Source organism: Hippocampus guttulatus, chromosome 4 (genome assembly GCF_054856545.1).
Source record: "Hippocampus guttulatus isolate MCC_2025c chromosome 4, RoL_Hgut_1.0, whole genome shotgun sequence".
NCBI classification, from domain to species: Eukaryota; Metazoa; Chordata; class Actinopteri; order Syngnathiformes; family Syngnathidae; genus Hippocampus; species Hippocampus guttulatus.
In genome coordinates, this window is record NC_141264.1 from 21,543,149 (window position 1) to 21,565,865 (window position 22,717).

General features: G+C 43.3%; 3 protein-coding genes and 1 non-coding gene across 4 annotated transcripts in view; all 4 read left to right on the plus strand.

The window, feature by feature from the left end:
- pik3c2a (phosphatidylinositol-4-phosphate 3-kinase, catalytic subunit type 2 alpha) overlaps positions 1-9,492 on the plus strand; it is a 30,387-nt gene extending 20,895 nt beyond the window's left edge. The window contains exons 15-33 of the mRNA XM_086108798.1: positions 59-201; positions 864-1,055; positions 1,148-1,241; positions 1,325-1,419; positions 1,677-1,857; positions 2,381-2,485; positions 2,574-2,666; positions 2,989-3,118; positions 3,193-3,329; positions 3,570-3,739; positions 3,832-3,988; positions 5,151-5,260; positions 5,736-5,943; positions 6,036-6,160; positions 6,586-6,703; positions 6,768-6,849; positions 7,503-7,609; positions 7,697-7,822; positions 7,982-9,492. Of these exons, the coding sequence (XP_085964924.1) occupies positions 59-201; positions 864-1,055; positions 1,148-1,241; positions 1,325-1,419; positions 1,677-1,857; positions 2,381-2,485; positions 2,574-2,666; positions 2,989-3,118; positions 3,193-3,329; positions 3,570-3,739; positions 3,832-3,988; positions 5,151-5,260; positions 5,736-5,943; positions 6,036-6,160; positions 6,586-6,703; positions 6,768-6,849; positions 7,503-7,609; positions 7,697-7,822; positions 7,982-8,164 (2,556 nt within the window). The 3' untranslated portion in view covers positions 8,165-9,492. The remainder of the gene's footprint in view (positions 1-58; positions 202-863; positions 1,056-1,147; positions 1,242-1,324; positions 1,420-1,676; positions 1,858-2,380; positions 2,486-2,573; positions 2,667-2,988; positions 3,119-3,192; positions 3,330-3,569; positions 3,740-3,831; positions 3,989-5,150; positions 5,261-5,735; positions 5,944-6,035; positions 6,161-6,585; positions 6,704-6,767; positions 6,850-7,502; positions 7,610-7,696; positions 7,823-7,981) is intronic.
- An 817-nt stretch (positions 9,493-10,309) lies between these two features.
- Positions 10,310-13,350, plus strand: rps13 (ribosomal protein S13). Its single transcript, XM_086109940.1, has 6 exons — positions 10,310-10,421; positions 10,864-10,912; positions 11,440-11,518; positions 12,658-12,827; positions 12,910-13,010; positions 13,277-13,350. The coding sequence occupies exons 1-6, from the start codon at positions 10,399-10,401 to the stop codon at positions 13,308-13,310; spliced, it is 456 nt and encodes a 151-aa protein (XP_085966066.1). The 5' UTR covers positions 10,310-10,398; the 3' UTR covers positions 13,311-13,350.
- Positions 13,061-13,193, plus strand: LOC147206558 (small nucleolar RNA SNORA19). The gene has a single exon (XR_015100852.1). It is a non-coding gene; the product is annotated as a small nucleolar RNA SNORA19 (small nucleolar RNA).
- Positions 13,351-14,029: 679 nt separating the features above from the next.
- Positions 14,030-19,147, plus strand: LOC147206559 (uncharacterized). Its single transcript, XM_086110009.1, has 3 exons — positions 14,030-14,449; positions 15,678-16,621; positions 18,443-19,147. Exons 1-3 carry the CDS (start codon positions 14,284-14,286, stop codon positions 18,662-18,664), a joined length of 1,332 nt encoding a protein of 443 aa, XP_085966135.1. The 5' UTR covers positions 14,030-14,283; the 3' UTR covers positions 18,665-19,147.
- Positions 19,148-22,717: the final 3,570 nt, after the last annotated feature.

The following is a 22,717-nucleotide window of genomic DNA, read 5'->3' on the forward strand; positions in this document are numbered from 1 at the left end:
GGCTGCCATGTGTCAGCTTGAATATGACTTGTGAGTAACTGAAGGGTATCGCCAACAGGTGGATTTCCCCAACTCTGCGCTGGATGTTTTGTATGTGGGGCCTCAGGAACCTCCCAGGCCAGAGCCCAGCCCAAAGGAGGAGCTTGATCCTGACCTCCGACGAAAACTGGAGAAAATCTGCAGCCGAGCATCCAATTTTGGGTAAAGGAAACGCATCTTTAAAAAAAACACCATCAACTTAAATTAACAACAACAAAAAAAGGAACAGCTTCCATACTAAAGTCAGAAAAAAAGAAGAGTATGTTAAGTACTCTACTGATGGTTTAGCTATTCACAAAACTGGGATGCTAACGCCGAAGCACATATCCCTGTTTCATGTTTTCTAACTGATCCAGCTGCAGGCAAATCTCCTCCCCTGCTGCCCAAAACCACAACTGGCACTCGAACACAGAGCGCTCTCTTATTGAGCCATCGCCGCCCGCAAACGCTTTTTTGCCATTCGTGTCTCCGGCCCGTGTGGGCACAAGGCTTTTGTGTTTGCCCTCTTTGTGCTATGGTGTTCGCCTGATCCCAGGAGAGCAGTATATAGTTTATACAGGGGGGTCAGCTGTAGATGACTGCATCGTATCATCTCAATCACAAAGTTCTATTTATTCTTGAGGAAAATATAAAAAAAATATTATTTCCCATGGACACTGTTTGAGTAAATACACTTCCCTGGCTCTTACACGATGACGTCACACGCATGTCTTGAAGCATTCATTGGTCCATGGAGGATCGGTTAACTCATTTCAAAACCCTCTCCAAAAAGGAGAGCTGATTTTAGTAAGATAGTCCCTAACATGTGGTCCTCCCCCCTGCAGGCTAAGGCGGGCTGACCACCAGCTCCTCTGGGACCAACGGCTCCACTGCCGGAGGGATCACCCCAGCAGCCTGCCCAAGGTGCTGGCCAGCGCGCCCAGTTGGGACTGGGCCAGCATGGCTCACATCCACTCATTGCTTCACCACTGGCCCCCGTTGCCGCCTGTCACTGCGCTGGAACTTCTCGACTCCAAGTACGCGCTGTTTTCCCATTTATACCTCGTATATACGGCTGCGGGGTTTGTGTGAAGTCATCAACTGTGTGTGTGTGTGTGTGCGTGCGCAGGTTTGCTGACACCGAGGTGAGGCGGGTGGCTGTCAGCTGGGTTGAGAAGAGTACCGATGACGAGCTGGCTGACTACCTACCGCAGTTGGTGCAGGTACTGCTGTTGATACAAGTTCACGACCCGCGTCCACCGAGCAACTTTGCACCACAAATTACTTGGACTGTCCCCACTCACAGGCTTTAAAGTTTGAGTGTCACCTCAAGAGCGCCCTCGTCATGCTGCTGCTCTCCAGGGCACTCGGTAACATCAACATCGCACACTACCTCTACTGGTGAGCTCGTACATAACAGAAACACAGGACACACACTTTTATTATTGAGCTAGATGAGAGAGGCCAAATACTGGAGCAAAGTCATTGGACAGTAAAAGAAAAACATAATTTATCCTTTGATAAATAGACCATCTGACAAAAATGCACAAAAAAGGTCAAATGAAATGAAAGTGTTGCTCAATTTTGACCTGATAGTCGGTATGTCTATTTTGTGACATTGAAGAAGAAATGTCTTTTGTTAAATGTGTTGTTGACAGGCTGCTCAAGGACGCCGTGCAGGATGCGGCGTGGGGGCGGCGTTACGAGCGCGTGCTTGGTGCCTTGCTGTGCTTGTGCGGGACCAAACTACGGGCCGAGCTGGAGAAACAAACGCAGCTGGTCACACTACTTGGCGCCGTGGCCGAGAGGGTGAGACAGGCCGGCGGGTCCACGCGGCAGGTAAGTCTGTCTTCCTGCCCGCCTTTCATTAAGAAGGTGGAATCGCGAAAGGTTATACAATGCAAAATTCGATCAGTGCAGTATGACGGCTTGGGTTTGACCTTGGTTTCCACGACATTTCTCTTGAAACAAGGGCCATGTATGTTTGTTTTTTAAATGGACAGATAGGCCAGGTTATGAATAGATGGAGTCCCCCCTTTTTCTTTTTTTTTAAATTTTCGCATATATGTCAAAGATTACATTTGAACAATAAAATGGTTTAATCTGATTATTTAATTGTATTATTTACAGCGGTAATACAAAAAAAAATGAACATGAATAGAACATACAACCAAATTTAACGAACCAATTTCACTGCACAACTATTATTTTCTGTCCGTAATTAAATATGACACGCCTCTTGATAATTAATGCTTGGTGGTCCAGATTCATAGAGTGGGCATCATGTGCCCCCCGCCATGCGTTTCCCCATCCTTGTCTTCAACACATTGTTGCCAGTGTTTGTGTGCGTTTGTGTTTTCAGGTGGCTCTTCTGGAGGGCCTTGAAACCGTTCAGACCTTTTTCCAGAGAAGTAGCTGCCGACTTCCTCTCTTTCCCAGTCTGGTGGCCAAGGAACTCAACATCAAAGTAAGACACATACGCACAGAGGGGATATATTGAGGCGCTTTTGCTTGAATGTAAAATAAACAAAAGTAAAACTTGTTTGTGTGGGCAGGCCTGCTCCTTCTTCAACTCCAACGCTCTCCCACTCAAGCTGGCACTGGTTAATGCTGACCCACTGGGAGAGGAGATCAATGTTATGTTCAAGGTACAACACACACACCCACACACACACCCACACACTTGGAAGAAACATGCTAGGAGTCAAACAGGGTTTCAATTATCACATCCCTGGTTCTTGTTAGCATTGTTGTCATTAGAACTTAGTGTTGACTGTACACTGCTCCCCCTGGTTGCCTGGAGTTGAAATAACAGTTGAACATCTGCACATGCCATTTGTATTGTGTCAGTGTATCAGATATGTGTCACTCGAAAATGTACATGCAACTAGAACACGAAATAAATCGGAATCGAACACTCGGATCCGCAATCTAAATCCACCTCTGCGTATTTGACTGTGATCACGTTAGGTCGGAGAAGATCTGAGGCAGGACATGTTGGCGCTGCAAATGATCCGCATCATGGACCGCATCTGGCTGCAAGAAGGACTGGACCTTCGCATTGTGAACTTCAAATGCATCTCCACGGGCAAGGACAAAGGTAGCAAACAACTTACAAGCCTTTCCAGCTCTCGTGAAAATACCTTTCTGAAAAATTGCGGTTGTTGGTCGCAGGAATGGTGGAGCTGGTGCCATCCTCCGACACCTTGAGAAAGATCCAGGTGGAATATGGCGTCACCGGCTCCTTTAAGGATAAACCCCTGGCCGAGTGGCTACGCAAATACAACCCCGCCGAGGACGAGTATGAGAAGGTATGCGCAAATCAGGAAATCCATTTGAAGTCCTGTCAATTGATTTGTTTAAAATAGTGTTAATACCTTGAAATTGATTCACATCATGGACGGTACAGGAAAATAATAAAATATGGAAAACGTGAAGCACCGTCAATATCTTCTGGTTGCGCTAAATGTGCTCCCATCAAGCGCTGCGGCGTCGCTAATGTTTGGCGCCTGCATATTTCCCTCCTCGCCCTCCTTTTCCTCACTCCGCAGGCCTCCGAGAACTTCATCTACTCTTGTGCTGGCTGCTGCGTGGCCACCTACGTGCTGGGCATCTGCGACCGGCACAATGACAACATCATGCTGCGCTCCACGGGCCACATGTTCCATATCGACTTCGGCAAGTTCCTCGGTCACGCCCAGATGTTTGGCAGCTTCAAAAGGTGACAGTGAAGTTTGATTGGGTTGCCATTTTGTTTCCGCCTACTGAATATGCAATTTTTTTTTTTTGTGTGTGTGTTTTGCCTGCCACCAGGGACCGAGCACCCTTTGTGCTTACCTCTGACATGGCTTACGTCATTAATGGCGGCGAGCGTCCCACCAGTCGCTTCCAGCTGTTTGTTGATCTTTGCTGCCAGGCCTACAATCTCATTCGCAAGCACTCCGGTCTTTTCCTCAACCTGCTATCACTGGTAAACACTTACTTGCTTATGACAGACAGACACACAAGGAACGATTCCGCTCTAATAATTTACCGGCTTTCCAGAGTGGACACCAATTTGGGGGGTTTCTCTGTAGCGCCACCATTTTTATTGTTTAATAAATAAATATTTGGTGGCAGTCGTTCAGATGTAAGAACCCGGACTTTAGAGCCGCAGTATCATAGTTCAAGTCCTGCTGTGGACAAAAATATAAAAATGGCAGGTAGTTGCTGAAGAGATTCTAATCTGCTTCCTGGCTACTGTTGAGGTGGCCCTCGAGCAAATTACCGCCGCTCCCGCCCCAGTTCAAGAGGCGCAGAACTGTTTGCACGGCCCTTTTACTCCGACATCACTTCTTGCATAGCTGCAGGTGTGTGATATGGTTCTGTAATATACAGCGAGCACACTGTGGGTATCCCCTTGAGGAATTGTAATTTGAATCTTAATATTTATCGTTAATCTGAAAATGGCTGTCAAGTGTAAAATCTTGACTCTCACACAGTAAGATCTACTTTCGTTTAAATTTTTCACAAGATGTTCCATTTTTAACGTAGCTCTGCCATTTCGTGACTCGAGTTTTCCTCGCTCATTGGCATCTTTCTATTTATAGCACACCCAGAATGGCAACAGAATGCTGCCTTTAATGATGTCTCACAGCTGCTCATTATGTTGCCACAACAACAATTCATTGTCCAGTTGATTGCATGTTTATGGTTTAATGAATCTGATCATTTTAAAATCACACTTGCGCTCTCGCTTGTGGTAACAATTGTACGCACTGAGGCGTACAATTGTTGCAGGGGTGTCAAACTCATTTTTGTTAATTACCGTTTCCCTTGGAGGGCCATGATGACTGAAACTATATTTTTAAAAAAAGTCAAGAATAACGTTTTATTCAACTACTGTTTCTGCAACTGTAATGAGGGGTTTGGTAACAACAAAATGCTTACAATATGTCACTGATTTATTACAGATGAAAATTTGAAATGTTGGTATACATTTTAGCAAGTATCATGGAAGTTGTCATCTTTGATTTGCTTTCGCGGGCCACTTAAAATGATATGGCGGGCCACATCTGGCCCCCGGGCCTTGAGTTTGAGACATGCACGTTAGTGTCTTTGTTTTGAACGGTGTCTGTTTCATCCTGTCTCAGATGACGTCATCGGGGCTTCCAGAGCTGACCAGCTCGCAGGACCTGAAGTACGTTTATGACGCACTGCAGCCGCACAACACTGACGCCGAGGCCACAATCTTCTTCACCAGGTACGTCAACCCCCTCACCGTCGCAATCGTTTTGAAATGTATCCGATTTTTAAGGCCTTTTCACGCTTCGCTTGGTTTTCTCTGTGTTCATGGTGGAGCAGGGTGCAACGATAGCATTGCCACCAGTAGGAGCATGCCCCATATCAGGAAGTGGCTGCTTATCGGCCTACCAGGAAATACCGTGGATTCTTTTCTCTGAAATCACTTTGCCAATCCTTCTCCTATTGGATGCGCCATCTGAAGTTGTCTCGCATAGCTCCTCAAAGCACATCACACAAAGAATGTGTTCAGTCAATGGTGCAATAAGTGCAGTGTGAAAAGGCCTCCATCCACATTTGGATTTTTTTCCCCAGTTCTCCAAATTGAACCAGGCTGCATAAATCCAGTTTAGACGGAGTGAAATAAAAATCCACCAGTTGTGTGAGCTCAAATATACAATTTCACATTTGTTAACAACTTCATAACATCATTGCAGACTGATCGAGTCCAGCCTGGGCAGCGTGGCCACCAAGTTCAATTTCTTCATCCACAACCTGGCCCAGCTCCGCTTCTCAGGTCTACCGGCCAACGACGAGCCCATCCTATCCTTCTCGCCCAAGACGTACACCTTAAAGCAGGAGGGCCGCATTCTCCACGCCTCCATCTTCTCTTTCCAGAAGCGATACAACCCTGACAAGCACTATGTACGTTTTTCAAAGGAGCGTCCGGGGGTAATTATTGGCTTATGTTTTAATTATTATACTTATTATTCTTCCCTCTTGTTCCCTTTGCGCAGACGTACGTGGTGAGGTTGCTCAGGGAAGGGCAGAACGAGCCCCAGTTTGTCTTCCGAACTTTTGATGAGTTTCAGGAGCTCCATAACAAACTCAGTATCCTCTTCCCCCTCTGGAAGCTACCAAGGTATTCCTCCACAAGCCACTTTTTACATTCTATTCCCTCAGACGTTTTTAAGAGGCTTTTTTTGGTTGTGGGAAGAAGCTAGAGAACATACTGTGAGATCGGAAAAATCAAATGAAATAAATCATGAAAATGTCATCACAGCCCCATCAAGCTTGCTCAATAGTTGTGTATCAGGAGAAATAAGAACATTACTGAAAGGAGAGGGGGGGGTGAAATGTCATTGCCATTTGATTTTTATTAAAACCATGGAGGGAATGGAAGAGTCGGAAATTCCGTTGTTGTGAAATAGAATTGAGATTTTACTGGAACGTGCGTTCAATATTTGTGGCATCACAGACAGTAGTAGACAGCTAACTACCTCCCTCATGTGGATGAAATGTGCACTACAGACACAAAATCGATTGTCGTCGTCCCCCCCCTTTCAGTTTCCCAAGTAAAATGGTGCTGGGCCGTACCCACATCAAGGAGGTGGCCGCCAAGAGGAAGCTGGAGCTGAACAACTACATCCACAACCTGATGAGGAGCTCGGCCGAGGTCAAACAGGTACACGCACGCAAACGGGTCAGCAAATTGCTGTCTTTTGTCATCTAACATTCTTCTCTTCTAGTGCGACCTGATCTACACGTTCTTTCATCCGGTGGCACGCGATGACAAGACGGAAGGTTTGGACGCGACCCAAAGAGCTCCTGGTAAGCAGATGCAGATGGAAGGCCTTTATTCAGATGAAGAATCTTTATTTAGTCCTGGGGGTGCAAATTATTTGTACAAAACACTGTTAGAAATTTCTGCCAAGTGCAAGTGGAGTGTAAAACCTAATAAACTTATAGAGAAAATCAGAAAAATGTCAACAAGAAAGAAAAATTAAGTCACATAGCTTGCCCAGGTTGACTTGAATCGCTTCTCACCAGACAAGACATTGCAGAATGAGCATAACAAAGAAATCACAAAGTTCCTGGAACATGACTGCATGCGACGTTGCAGCTCAACCACGTGTCACAATCTCCTGAGATGCTTATCGCCGAGACAAGTGTCGTCTTGATATACTGGAATACCTGAGGCAAACTGGGCAGAACTAAGAAGTTGCCGGAATGTAAATATGGATATACGCAACATAGTGGAGTCAAACTCTACTGGAACGTTTCGAAGTAATTGTTTTTAAGCAATATGCCAGGTCGTCTTTAATGCTGCGTAGGGAACTCTCTGCTCTTGAATTAATTTGAGAGATGTGCTCCGCAAAGTACTTCTTTTTTTTTAGTGATGCATGACATTCCCATAGGCTGAGTCATTTACTTTTTGTCTATGAGATACCCCAACATATACTTACGTGTTGGGACTCTTGCAGAGCCCCCGTTGAGTCCAACGTCGGGCCGTGTGGAAGGCGAGGTCAAGCTGTCCATCTCATACCGGAACAGCACACTCTTCATCATGGTCATGCACATCCGAGATCTGGTAAACATGGCGACACGAGCGTCACACGTGCCGCTTGAACAGTGTAGCTTCTCGGCTCACCCCATTATCCTCCGCGTTCCATTTCAGGTGTCTGAAGAGGGGACGGATCCTAACCCATACGTGAAGACGTACCTGCTTCCGGATCCGCATAAGACTTCCAAGCGGAAGACCAAGATCTCGAGGAAAACCAGGAACCCGACCTTCAACGAGATGGTGAGACCACGTTAGAATAAATTGTAGCCTGACTTTATTAGATTGGACAGAGAGTGCATATTGTCAATTTTCTAGAAGGTTCAAATTTGGGAGCATTTCACATGTTTAGTCACAAATGTAATTCAAAATTGACGCCATGTGACTGACTTTGCTCCTCAGCTGGTGTACAGCGGCTACAGCAAGGAGACATTGGGCCTGCGCGAGCTGCAACTCAGCGTGCTGAGTGCCGAGTCCCTCCGTGAGAACTACTTCCTGGGTGGCATCACGCTTCGCCTCAAAGACTTTGACCTGGGCAAAGAGACGGTCAAGTGGTACAAGCTCACTGCCGTGCCCTACTTCTAAAAAAAAAACACCACCTGGATTTTTTTTTCTGTGACAAAACAATCGCCGCTTCATTTCTTGTCTCTCCTCCTTAACTTTAACAGTGAGCTGTAATGTTTTGTACATTTTGATATTAGAGGACCAAAACTGCTCACCTTCACAAGAGTAAATATAAATAGAGAGAGAAATAGACACGTTTATTTTTCAAGGACTAGAAGCAAGTTTGTTTGGTTGTTTTTTTTTAATAACATATTCTCCTTCCTAAGGGGGCGTCACAGTTTGCTGCTTTTACCACACACACTTTAGGATAGTTTGACACACCAGATTGCACGGAATAAACTACAGGATTCTCTCTGGGGGAAAAAAAACTCCTTTGCTGTTGTACCTGCAGACACTTTGGGGTCATTTAACTCACGAGATCCCAGGCAATGAATTTCGGGATTCTTCCCAGAAATGTCAAATTTGCCGTTTTTATCACATTTGAGGTGGTTTGAGAGAAGAGTCCAGGTGTTACACTACAACCACCCCCCGCCCACAAACACACCCACACAAATGTGCCAAATTTAGCCGAGGAGAGCAGCAAAATCCGACCACTTCAAGGTGCCTTAGCGACGGCTCACAATCTCTTTTAATGCGGCCTTACTGCTTTATTTATTTTCAATAACCATCTCAAAAGAAACATTTAGTCTGGGGATGTCTTCTTTTTTTTTAGGGGGGGGCGTAGGTTCTCGGGTAAAGGTGGGCTTTCCACTAATTGCACACAAGCTGGTATTAATGGCAAGATAGCACACTTTTAGGGGCTGTTTGGGATTTCACGTGCAGTGCCTACATGTTCATTTGGAATGTTGCGGGTTTCTCCTGATCAGCACTTTTGACCCACACACAGAAAGCAAAAAAAGGGAACAAGAAAACTCACAAAGATATGAAAGTTTTAATCCCCATGCAAGTGTGTTTACATATCATGACGATGATGATCATTTATGGAAAAAAGTGACACTCGCTCTAATAAATATTAATCCCACCTTGGTTAACTCCATTCATGTCTGTATAAAGAGAACATTTGTGTTAATGTGGCCAGTTATTTATTTTTAATTGGTGACATGGATCAGTGTGTAATGCGTCTTTGCTAAAGCACATTCAATGTTTTGGGGAACAAATGGGACGAAAGTTGAGTATTTTTGCCTGCATAAGAAAATGTCAGATAATAGTTATTCTCCCTGACCCCCAAAATGATTTTTTATAAGTGTATGTGAACACACTGTTGCTGAAATATTAATCTGTTGGGTTTGCTATCACAATTTGTCTTTTTTTTTTAATTCATGAAAATAAAATAAGGGTTTGTAACTGCATGGGGCATCTGCTTTCATTGAAGCACAACAACTGCAACGTATGATAATTATACGCTAATATGGTCTTACCTGCACAAGGTAAGACCCACACTAATTTCGTACATATTTGTGCATCAATTTCAAAACTGAATCAAAACAAAACTTGCAACCATGGATGAATTGTGCACAAAAATGTAACTTTGATGTGCAACAAATGAGTGAGTTTGGACAGAATTAGGAGTATTTTAGCTATATAAACACATTTTTAAACTTTTGGTATAAACGCCCATAGTACTTTATATGGAATAAATCAAATAACCCCATTAAAAAAACAAAACGTAAATAAATCAAATAATGCATTAACAATACTGTTTCAGGCGCTTCTTTCATCCAAAGCCGATTCGTGATAACGCACAAAGATATCGGATCGGACAAATACTTTTGGTACTTTTTTGTTTGATTCAATATATTTTGCATGCAGATTAAATAGAAGAAATATTTATCATTTGGAAGGGATTTGGAAATTATGTTTCGTGACATAAGTTTTGTTTTCACCGATGCTCGGGCAGTTTATCAGGATCGTTCCGGCAGGTACGACCAGCAGGAGGTCCCGGGAACGACCCAGGACAACCTGGAGAGACTATGTCTACCGGCTGGCCTGGGAACGCATTGGGATCCTCCGGGAAGAGCTAGAAGAAGTGGCTGAGGAGAGGGAAGTCGCCGGAGCTTTCCTGCTAAAGCCATTCCCCCCGCAATCGGACCCCGGATAAGCGGTAGAGAGAATGGATGGATGGAAGTTTTGTATACGTTTCCGAAATTTATCGACAATTTCCTGTGACGTCACCCGCGCTTCATCCGTCACATCCGGCGCAAGCGCAAAGCCCCGTTTTCTGTCTCGTGTGGGGCCTCTCTTCCTCTACCGCCATCATGGGTCGCATGCACGCTCCCGGGTAAACGCCGATTTTTCGCCTTGAAAGTAGATTTTTCCCCTTCACATCTTGTCTTTACCGATACGAGAGTGATTCTAAGCGAATGTCGAGCATCAATCGGACAACTTGGAGGCTTAAAAACGGCTCTAGAAGCTAGAAAAAAAGCATGAGGCAGACCCGCTTTCGGTCGTCTGTTAGCTTCGTGCTAGCTTGAATTAGCTGATGCTTACCTGGAGCTTCAGTGCTCAATTTGACAGGGTTTGATTCATGGAAAGCACTCATAGATATAATTGTCACATTTCCTTCTTCTTGGTGGTAGCGTAGCAAAACTTCAAATGTCTCATGAGTAATTTTGTCCTTTGGGGTTGTCGTAACTACGGTGCAGGCCAACTCGATGCTAGTCGAGCTAATTTGTCTTTTTGCACTACTTTGACAACAAAATGTTTTCTTTTCTTCCTAACAGAAAGGGCTTGTCCCAGTCAGCTTTGCCTTACAGACGCAGTGTCCCAACTGTGAGTCTCTCACACACTCTTGCAAGGTTTATAAACATTTCGCATCACGATTAAAGGCAACTTCAAGAAGTACAAAAAGTAACGTAAAAGAAAAATCCGCATACATGCACCCAAAATCAGTGTTGTATACAATTGTCATCCTGGGAGGAAACATTTGATTGTCATAGCATCAATATCCACAAATGTAACACAAACGAACAGCTAACTGGGTGAAAAACAAATACAAAAACAGCATTTGAGGAGGAATAAAAGGAAATTTGTTTTTTTGTCTTAAGCCTGAAAAAGAAATTTTGAACAAACAAAAAATAGACTGCAGGTTATTACTTATGGACATGGATAATAATGAAAAGGGATTTCTATGAAGGAAAGTCAGCAGTGATGTACATCAAAGTTGTGGGACTTTTATTAAATACAGTCGGTACAGTTGGTAATAACAAATTGTCTCAGAATTCACCATTTCATTGTACATTGTAATTTATCTTTGTACATACTGTACTATAATACAGTTTTTTTTCTAATTGTTGCAGTGGCTTAAGCTGACATCCGATGATGTCAAAGAGCAGATTTTCAAGCTGGCCAAAAAGGGCTTGACCCCCTCTCAGATTGGTGAGTCAATTGGGTACTGTTCCTTAATTTAAATATATCGTCAGCACACTACTCACTAAATATATGGAATTGATGGGATGTTATGTTTGCCGGTTGTGTATGATCCAAAGCATATGACTGAAACTCAAATGTCAGAAATCATGACATGGAGCAAAAGCGTAATGTAGAATGTTTGAGAGCAATGCAAGTTGCGTGTGGAATTGAACGAGGTGTCATTATTTCAAACACAACTTCAAGTCACGGTAGTGCAGCATAAATCCCAACATGTCTGATAAATATGACACATTCCAACTAGTGGCAACACAAACGCATGGCAAGGATAGTTGTCCTTGTTACTTCCTTAATTAAATTCATTGTGCCATGCAAAGCCTTCTGTGAATGGAAAATGGAAGTTATTTTTTGAACCATATATTTACAGTTCACCTCCACTATTCGTGGTGAATCAGGCCGACTTACCCAGAGCACAAATACACATTTAATTATTGCCCAAATATGAAGGGAGGGAAAGTTATTTTATTCGTTGAATTTTTTTTAATTAATTGGGAATCTTTTTTTTCTGCACGCACTTCTTAGTCGTTAGTCTTCTTCGGCTTTGTCATTGGAGGTGGCAGCGCGTTCCCTACAACACACACAATGCCGCAATCAATTTGCTTTCTGATTTCTTTTTTTTTTTCATCAAACATATTATCGAAGGCATTTTCTGTTGATATCGAGCATGTCAGTGGTGATACATATTTATATTGAGTTATCGCGTAGCCCTGTTGTCAGTGAAAAAAAAAAGACGATTCAGTACCAGTTAGCCCACACCTCAATAGGGTTATAAACTTCTCCCGCACGAGATTTTTATGATACTTGAGAACCATATTTTTGTTTAAATTGTACTGACTTTGTGATATACTGTTCAATATTAAGAATAAGAAAAACTTTTGTCGTCTCATGATGGAGAAATTCCCAATTTACAGCAGCAGTTATGAAAGGAAGAAAGTTGAACAAAAGTGTAGGAGCTGCTGGAAAGGCAACCACTCTCGCGGCGCCATCTTGAAGTCAGAATAACATGGAAAAACAAATAGTCATACTTTGTTTGTGGTTGCTCATTGCTCATATATAAATCTATATTCTTTGTTATATGTGTATTTTAGGTGTCATTCTGAGGGACTCCCACGGTGTGGCCCAGGTCCGTTTTGTCACGGGCAACAAAATCCTGAGGATCCTCAAGTCCAAGGGCCTGGCCCCTGACCTGCCTGAGGACCTGTACCACCTGATCAAGAAGGCCGTGGCCGTCAGGAAGCATCTGGAGAGAAACAGAAAGGTGCCAAGTTCAAAAACGCTCAGATGTTTACACTCATTCCTGAACACGGCCTGACTCGATGTTGGTGTTCGTCCATGTGCAGGACAAGGATGCCAAGTTCCGCCTGATTCTCATCGAGAGCAGAATCCACCGGCTGGCCCGCTACTATAAGACCAAGAGGGTTCTGGCCCCCAACTGGAAGTAGTACGTATTCAGTCGCCTCTCTTATTCTCTCAAAACTAACTTCCAAGCCGTGGCACAAAAACATTGTCCTTCTCTCTCTCATCTTGAGAGTTGTGATATTTCTGTTGTGCAAGAGCAAAACCCGGAGGTAAATTAGCAGAGCGGCTCGCCTGTGTCGCTTTTGCCAGTCCCCTTCGCACAAGATGAATTGTTTATAATCAATATATTTTTTTCATGTGTATGGTATCCTTAGTATTTTCTAACTGTGTTTTTGTTTCCGTTCACAGTGAGTCTTCTACAGCTTCTGCTCTGGTGGCATAAAAGCTTCAGTTTTCAAATAAATGAAAGTTCACATTTTGAAGCTCCCTTTGTCTTTTTTATTATTTAATCTTAAAAGCAACAATGATTAAAATGCTTTTGTTCATCTCTGAGGGACATTTTAGTAATAAATTTTAATGGAGTGTACTAATGCAAGCATCCAATTTCATCAATTATTTTTGGAGGGGTGTTTGGGGTCATAACTGAGCTCGGGGGCCAGTTTACCACAAAAGCGGCACATAAATTCACTACAAACTAATATTAACTTGTTGAAATCTATATTAAGTTCACTAGTAATACTGTGTATGCGATTTTTCTGATTGAATTATCTTTGATGTCGTTAAAGACAATGTACCAGCTCTCTTTTTGGTTTCAGAGTACTACCAACAGTATTTTATTCCTAAACATTACTGAACATATGCATTTTTATTAACGGGTACACAAATAACGGTAGGGTTTTAATTTTCCCTTTCGTCTTTCCGTTCTGAGGATTTCCTCGGTGTTCGAGAAATTACGTGACTTTCTATGCGTCACCATGACGTAAGAAAACGAGGGCGTGGGCCCTTGAGAAATGACTGACATTCGTTCTGTCCAATCGGAACACAGCATGACGCTTATCGACGCAATCATCAAAAAGATGAAGTACAAACCCCTCCTTCAGACTGACTGACAGTTGTTCTGTCCAATCAGCGTGCAGTCTGACGTCATCCCGTGTATTAAAGCAAGAGCGTAACGACAAAGAGTTATTCGCCACAACCAGAAGACGCAAGAAATATGACAAATGAAAAAATGGAGATGCAGCAACACGGGAACGCCTGACAAGGAAGCCCAGAGGAAAACATGGCGCCAATTCGGCAGAAAATGAAGCGTCCGTACAGTGACATTAATCTCTTTTTAACGCGAAGCCAGCTGGTCTTCGACGAAGAGTATCAGAATACGTGACTGGTTTGTCCTTTTCTCCCCGCATCGTCGAAAAATGTCTCCGGAGATGACTTGTGATCGGACAGTAACAACCGCCGCGGCCATGGAGAGGTTGGGCAACCGGGGAATGGCTCTTTTGCCTTGGACCAAGCAGATGCTGACAGTGCTGTGGGAGCATCTCTGGATTATGGTTCGAGTCATCTACTGCACATTCTTGTCTGGTAAGAAGAAAACACCAAAAGTTTCCACTTTGAGACCATAATCGTTCACCATAGCACGACCGGGGTGCGGTTTTGTACCCACGGAAAAAAGGGCTTTTCCCAAGCTCTCGGTATTCTCTTTTGAAAATATTTTATTTACCTATTATTCTGACTCCATGATTCAACTTGCTCTTCGCTGAAATTCAATTTTATAGTATGATTCCAGAAAACCAATTGAGAGAGACTTTTAACTACACACGGTAGAGGTAATACTCATTTTGGACCGTGGGGTAAGCGGCGTTGTAGTCTGTAGTTGGATGGATTTTAAAGCTGTAGTGCGTTCAAAGAAACTAGAAGAACTCTACAAAATATTCAATTAGACGTGTATTACTTAGTTAACCCGAACTCAACAACTAATATATTTTGTTTATCAGTTTATCAGCGCGGAACTGCGTGTTATACCACGTGACGCGCTTCCGTTAGTAGGGAAGACAAGGCATTCTTTTTTTTTCAGTTGAGAAAACATGATGCAACTCGTCAAGTCTGCTCTATCCAACTAAGCATAACAGTTGAATAACACCATTTATTCCTTACATTTCAATCAAATAAAAAAAAAACAATCGAACGTTATTGTTTATCGATGCTGGGCTTGTGGCTTTGTTGAGGTGAGGTGCCGTTACAGACTGTGTGTGATTTTCCCATCGGCATATTCTCAACTAGATCGAAATATTTTTACGCTCAGGAACTGTTTTGTAAAAACATCAAAGGAAGTATTTTACACTCAACATTTCAAGGCCAAGTTCGATAAAATTTTAAGTTGGGCAATTCAACAAAATGTTTTACGTTTTTGCTAATGTGACAATTGGCTTTGCTACTTTTTCAACAGAGAAATAAGAGTAGAGTTGACAGAAATAATTGTCCCTTTGATATATTTCAACCGAAAAACATGAATAAACACGGCTCATCAAATTGTTTTCGAGCAAATAAGTTTCTAGCTTTGTTGTGCTAACCATCATTATTGCCATTTGACTGTTTTAGCCCCCCAAAATAGAAGTTGTGGGATACATGGACACAGTGTGGGATAGGTGAGGAAATGAAGGAGAACAATTCCTAGAAGGGGCCAAAATAACCTCTAAATTGTAAAAAACAAAACAAAAAGTGATTGTCAAGGAGGATTCTAAACCTGCAGTCAACCTCCATTTTGTGTCACGATTTAACTGTCCACTTTTTCTCTTTTTTTTCTTCTTAGTTTTCCAGATGTTTCGCTTTGAGGTACACTTCCGGATCACAGACGAGATGGGGCAGCACATCCAGCACAGCCCAACCGAGTCGTTCCTCTTCTCCTCGCTGTTTGACAATGACGCCGGTGTGATGGTGGGTCGACCCAACGGCCTCTCAGACCTCTGCGGCGGTGGCGCCGACGACAATAGCGGCGGCCGGGCCGCGGCCGAAGCGCTGCTGTCCGGCCTGGCTTCCCACGATGGCGTCTACGTGGGCTTCCACGGCGACTGGGATATATTGCCGGCTTTCCCCAAGGAGTCGCTCTTCCAGGATGATTCCGAGAACGTCGTCGACGGCAATAAGTTTAACAGCCAGGAAAGCCAGGCCTTATGGCAACCCACGTGCGACGACCCTTACGACCTCTTCCTGAAGAAGCCCAAAGCTGACGCGACAGGCAAGGCGTCAGAGGAAATGTCGGGCCTGAAGATGTGGGTCAGCCGCTCTGACAGCGACTCCAGCTGGTCCAGCTCCGACGTGTCCATCGCCGATCTGGAAGAGAACGAACGCCTTCTCGAGTTTTTCTCCAGGCCCGACGACCCGTACGACCCCATGTGTTTCACTGCCTGCACCATCAGCAAAGCGCCGCAAGCCGCCTCGGCGGGTACCGACAGTGACGAGGGCGGCTTCACCTCTTCCTCAGAGGACGAGGACGAGCTGTGGGGGTTCCTCGACCAGACAGACGACCCTTACCACCCATTGAACTTCCAGGCCCGTCCCAGCAATCACCTGCCTCAACATGTCTCAGAGCCTCTCAAAGCTACTCCTGCTAAACGCACCACACCCAAAACACTCCAGAAACATAGCCAACGTGTCACGCGTTGCCCTGACGCTGTGACACGGGTGCCATGGAAACGACCCACCCACAGATGTCAATCACCCAACAGGCGCGGCGGACCTGAAACCCGAAAAAAGGTACGAGATCACTAACACAGTGGCACACTCCTGACACACCCACACATTTTCTAAAACTGACACCGTGACTTGACAAGCTATTTTTACATCGTCGCGTTGAAGGAACAGTTTGTACTGCTGCCTACGGTGACCCCAAAGTCCAAAACACAAAAACAAACAAAAGAGAAAAAAAATCTAAACGAGAAAACAAAATACGAAAACCAAAAACTAAACAGCAAATCAAAACCCAAAATTGATCACAACAGCAGATCAAAAATGACAAACACCAAAAAACATTCACAGCAGTAAATCAAAAACGACTAAAACGATCACAACAGCAAATCAAAGCTCACAAATACCCCCAAAAAAGTCAGATTAGGTTGTTTTTTTTGTATTTGTGTTGTTGAATTTGCTGTCTTGTTTTTTTTTTTTTCTTCAATTGCTGTTGTGCTTATCTGTTTTTACATCTCAAGCCGCCGTCGCTGCTTCACTCTTGTTTGAAAGCGCGATCTCCATAAATATCTACTCTATTGATATATTTATAAAACTTGTTTCTGATTTTTAAATATCCTCCCCATTGTTCAAACCTTTTAGTGATTTATGAGTTGTTGAGACCTTGAAGAATCACCCCCCCCCCCCGCGACTCCATCATCCTAAACATCAGTTTTACAAATGTCAAGTGTGCATTTTGGTTCAAATCTAGATTAAAATCTATATTTAACCTGACATGCCATATAGGGACGCACTTATTATTTGTTTGTTTGTTTTTGCGCCATCCAATTTTCTAAGAGGACTGCTTAATTGATGCGCGGTGTCTGTTGGAGCGGAAGGCGCGTGCGCGGTAACTTGTTTTGTTTCGCGTTTGCCGTGTTGTTGTCATGCTGACCGATCACGTGACTCGATGAGTCGGCCGAGACTTGTCGCGAGCTCCCGACTCGGGTTGCATCACAGCCGCTGAATGAACACGCCGGCCCACAAACACAAAACCGCTACACTTGGACGTAGTTGGCACAAAGACATTCATTCAACACACTTGAATCATGTTGTTACAAAATGGGGTCCCGAAGGACGCACGTGTGTGCTGATCCTTCCTTCCTTCACTCTTTCCTTTCTTCCTTTTGTACCATCCTTGTTTCTGTCTTGCCGTCCATCCCCCCTATTTCCTTTGCTGCCTTCCCTCCATCCTTACCTCCTTTCCTTAATCCCTTCTTTTATCCTTTTGTACCTGCCATCCTAAGTCCTCCTTTTCTTTGATACCAGACTTGCTTCCTTCCACTACCTCCCTCTTTCTTCTTGGCATTCATCCTTCCTTCCATCTTTCTGTTAACCCTTCAGCCCCAAACCCTTTCCTTCATCCCTTCCTTGCTTGCATCTTTTTCCCTTTCCTTCCGACTCTTTTTTTTTTTAAATATAACATTTTCTCCCCTTCCTTTCTTCTTCTTGGTCATATGTCCCATCTCCCCCAAACTCCCCTCCATACATCATACTACCTTCCTTGTTACTTATTTTCCTTCAAATCATTCGAGCCGCCTTCTCCATTCCTTCCTTTTTTGTCTTTGCCTTGCTTCTTCACATGCACCCTTCCTCCTTTCACTCCTTTTGTGTCATCCTCCTTCATTTCTTCATCCCGCCTTCCTTCCTGTCGCCTTCCTTTTCATGTCCTCCTGCCCTCTTTCTTCCCTCCCTTCCCAAGAAATACTCAATTAAAAAGTGTCTTTCTAATTGTGCTCATCCTGGTTGATTTTAGATGTGTGTGTATACACTGTATATATTATTACAAGTATAGCAAGCCCCATCTTTACCGCACGTATTGACGTGTCATTTGTTTGTGTTGTCCTTTAGCGTGAGGTCCGCTTCTCTCCGGTGGTGGAGGTTCACGTGATGTGTGCGTGGCGCTTTGCCGCCGCCGCCTCCCGCAAAGGACCCTGGGAGGAGATGGCCCGGGACCGCGTGCGCTTCCGGCGCCGCGTGGACGAGGCGGAGCGGGCAGTCGGGCACTGCTTGGAATCTGCACACCGGGCCAGGATGCGCGCATACGTGGATGCCTGCACGAATCCAGGATGATGTTTATTTCTTTTTAAAGACTCTTGGTTGCTGTGATTGTTTTATTTATGAGATTGATGTTGACATTTTGCAACTTTGTACCTCAAAAACATTTTTTTTGATAGATTTTGTGTGTTTGTGTGTGTTTATTGCTGCACTGACTGACACTTTGTGATGGTAACTTGAGCCTTTTTGTTTGTTGCCTTGCATTTGGACCTAGTAGGAAATTACCAAATGTTTTTTTTGTATGTGATGAATGAATGTAGAGCAGCTCAATTAGATGCCAGGAAAAAATCCCACGAAGGGCTTATTTGACTTAAAAAATGATTTCAGGTCTGGTGCAATTCCTCAATTATTGTCACTTGATGGATTTTAATGCCATTATTTTTTTTAAACACACAATAGCAGTTTGGCACACACTGTGAATTTGGATGTCGATAATTATTAACACCGATTGTTTTGACTAATAACAACTGACACCAATAAACAATTTCAGATCAACAACTTGGGAGTTTATTTGGATTGAGTGGAGCAGTAATTTGGAGAAGAGCCTCGAATGTCACAGCACATTAACAGCAAATAGTGCCATTTTGTTTGAGAATGTCCTCACAAATAACATTTGTTACATTGTGCCACGCAGACCAAAACCAAAGCATACACACGCTGCCATCCTTGCTTTGAATGTAGAAAATCTTCTACACACACACACACACATGGACCGGCCGAAATGCTCCCACCAAAAAACATGTCCACCACAATTCTATTACTCTTTGTCCACACAAAGATATAAAAACATGATCACGCAGACACACCGATTGTTTCCCAGAAGGTTGAACATCTTGTCTCTTGTCAGACTCGTGTAAGACAAATGGCGCATGATGAAATGACATCCCCAGGGATGCTGCAATCAATGACCAACATACACATACATACAGTGAACCTAATTGCCGTTGCTGATGCGTAATTAGCTTGTCGCTATTATGTGAACATGAATCCTGTTGACGTTGACATCAGTGTGGCCCGCATGTCGATGTACTGTATCGTGAATTGTTAATGCAAATAAAATGTCAATGACACTTCCATTTTGGCTCCTCTCTGGTTGCTAAGCAACCGGTGCCAGCGTGGAAAGGATTGCAGGTGATTGCAGCACATGTGGATGATGATGATAATGATCGTGAAGTAGAAAGTGATGATGATGATGAAGATGCTGCTCTCTAGCTCAACCTCCAGGGTGGCAATTAGCTGATGATGCAACCTGCCTGCAGCACGCCTCGCTGCCTCAAACAAAAAGGTAAGACACATCAGAATAATAGCGACAGGCCTTCACAAAGTGACACGAAATTTGGTAAACATGTCTTTCATGAGGAGACACAAAAACATTCTCAAGATTTAAAAAGCACAGGAAGTCAGCCATTTTGGTTAGAAATCGCAACCCCAATTTGGTCATTTCCAGTACTTCCGAATTTGTGGAAGATTTAAGAGCCCAAAATCTGTTTCACTATGCAACATGAAATTAAACATGTCCATCATGAAGAGACCCACAAAAAGTCTCACAATGCCAGGGCCTAAAACGCACAGGAAATCTGACATTTTGGTTTGAAATTGCCATGTTAGGGTTGTTTTGGCCATTTCCAGCACACCATAATTTGTGGAAAATTTAAGCCCCCAAAGCCACTTTAGGTTGACAAGATGGAATTTGGTGTCAATGACTAGCATGCGTAGACCTACCAAAAACTCCCGTCCCCAGAACCCACACTTGAAAAGATTCAGGTGGTCTTCTGAAAAAAATCAGCTCCCATATTTTGGGAAGTGAAATTCCCAATATGGAATTTTCTGTTGAGTGTCTATGGTGAGTTGACCCACAAAAAAGTCTCAGGAAGCCACGCCTGAAAGGACACAGAAAAGAAAGCTGTCCGTTTTGGCTTGAATTTATTATTTGTGTCAGGGCCGCAATTTGTGATAAAATTTAGCCTCCGAAGACAGTTTTCTTTAGCAGCCTGAGCTTTAGTGTGGATGTTTATCTTTAATTTAGCCACAAAAATGTCTGAGGCAAGTAGTCCTGTCAATATGCATGATGTCAGGCATTTTAGTTTGAACCGTTTTAGGGGTCATTTGCAGGCGTTCTTACTCCTGGGTGTTCTTTTGAAAACTCAGCCCCCAAAAACAGTTTCACTTAAGATCCCACCAAAAAAAAACAACAACCAAACTCTAAAGAAGACATGCCTGAAACGATACAGGAAGGCTATTATTTTGATTTGAATCGACAATTTTAAAGTAACATTTTTTTCAACACACCATCCCTCTGTTACATGACGATTGTGCTGAGTTTCGAGCTGTCAAAATGTACTCTGCTGCTCTCATGCGGTGAAGATATGTTACTGCGTCATGTCTCGTCCACTTTGAGAAATCACACCGCCACTAGAATTATGACGAAGGAACACGGGTTGGTTTATAGTGGATTATTGTATTTACAGCGCATATGTAACTGCAGTAAGAAAGGCTGTTTATGTCCCTTGTTGCAGTACATAAAGACAGCCTATAGAGGGGGGCAAAGTCACATAAAAAGTCCTCCTTTTTGCGTCACATTTACACAGATGATGTGTAAACAGTATAGTAATACAGCGGGTCATTTTTATTATTATTTTTTTTACATTATATTTCTAATACCTTTTTTGACTTTGGGGTAATATTTGAACAAAATGATACTTATTGTGCTTATAGTGTAGTTTGCAGCAGTGTATACGATTCAAATGCCGATCGACGTTCCTTATATTTTGATCGATGTGGCTAAATGACACCGAGCAGTTGTAAACAAATTAAAAGTGCCTTAAGCAAACAGCGCCGAGCGCTAGTCGTGTCTCGTTGTGCAGACTTAAAAGTTTGCGCTGTGCCTGTTGAAATGGAAGCCCACGGAAGGGAGCGTCAGTGAGGGCTGCGAGCAGCACTCAGCAGTCCGTTGAGGCATGGCGCTCAGCCATGCATTATTTAGCCTTCATTTGCACAAGACAAGACACAATGTGTGGCGGCGGCGCCGGCGCCGTGCCAGAGGGATGTTTTTGGGTTTGGAATAGTGTGGAAGCGTTACTCTCATCTCCCTCCCCCGCCCCCCCCCCTATTTTTTTACCTTCTGCTTATTTGCGCTGCTTTGCCAAACACCCCTGGGTTTTCTATACTTATTTATATGTGATTATCTATGTTTGTTTTTCATTAATTTGGTTTTGATGAGAGATTTTATTCAGCATATATTTATTTATAGTTTTATTTCAGTGATTGGTTTTATTTTTTTAATGATAGTTTTCCATATATTCATTTTGAGATATATTAATTATTTTGTTTCCATTTGTCTTTTTAAATTGTTATATCCACGTTTTTAAATTTCAATTTTATTTAAAATTTACACTATATTTGTGTCATTATTTTTTTAATTGCAGTTTTTAAAAAATTGAGTTGCAATGGTTAATCAATTAAATAATATTAAATTTTTGGGGATAATTGTTTAGAATCCTTTTTTTAAAATTCAGAATTGTCAAAATCTGTAATTTCAGCTTCTCAACAGTAACTACTGCCCAATTTCTGTAGTCCTTTTTGCAAGAATGATGATCTTCTTCGGGTGCTCCGGTTTCCTCCCACGTTCCAAAAACATGCGTAGCAGGTTAATGGAACACTGTAAATCGAGGCTAAGTGTGATTTGTGAGCATCAATGGTTGTTTGTCTATGTGTGCCCTGCGATTAACTGGCGACCAGTTCAGGGTGTACCCCGCCTCCTGCCTGAAGACAGCTAGGATAGGCTCCGGCACGCCCTGCGACACTTGTGAGGATAAAGCAGATCGTAAAAACAAACCCACAGGACTGATCTTCATTTTGGAAACTCATCTTTACAGTAACTATAACTCATCATTTTGTACATATTAACACAGCATCAGGCTATCATATAAGTGGACAATCTTGGCCCATGTCTGGTGTCACATAGAAAAACACCTGGGTGACGCTTACGCTTCGCACTCCTTTACAAGTGGTAAACGTGATTTATAATTGCAAGTTTGGCTCACGTCTTTCGCATCTCACTTCAAACAA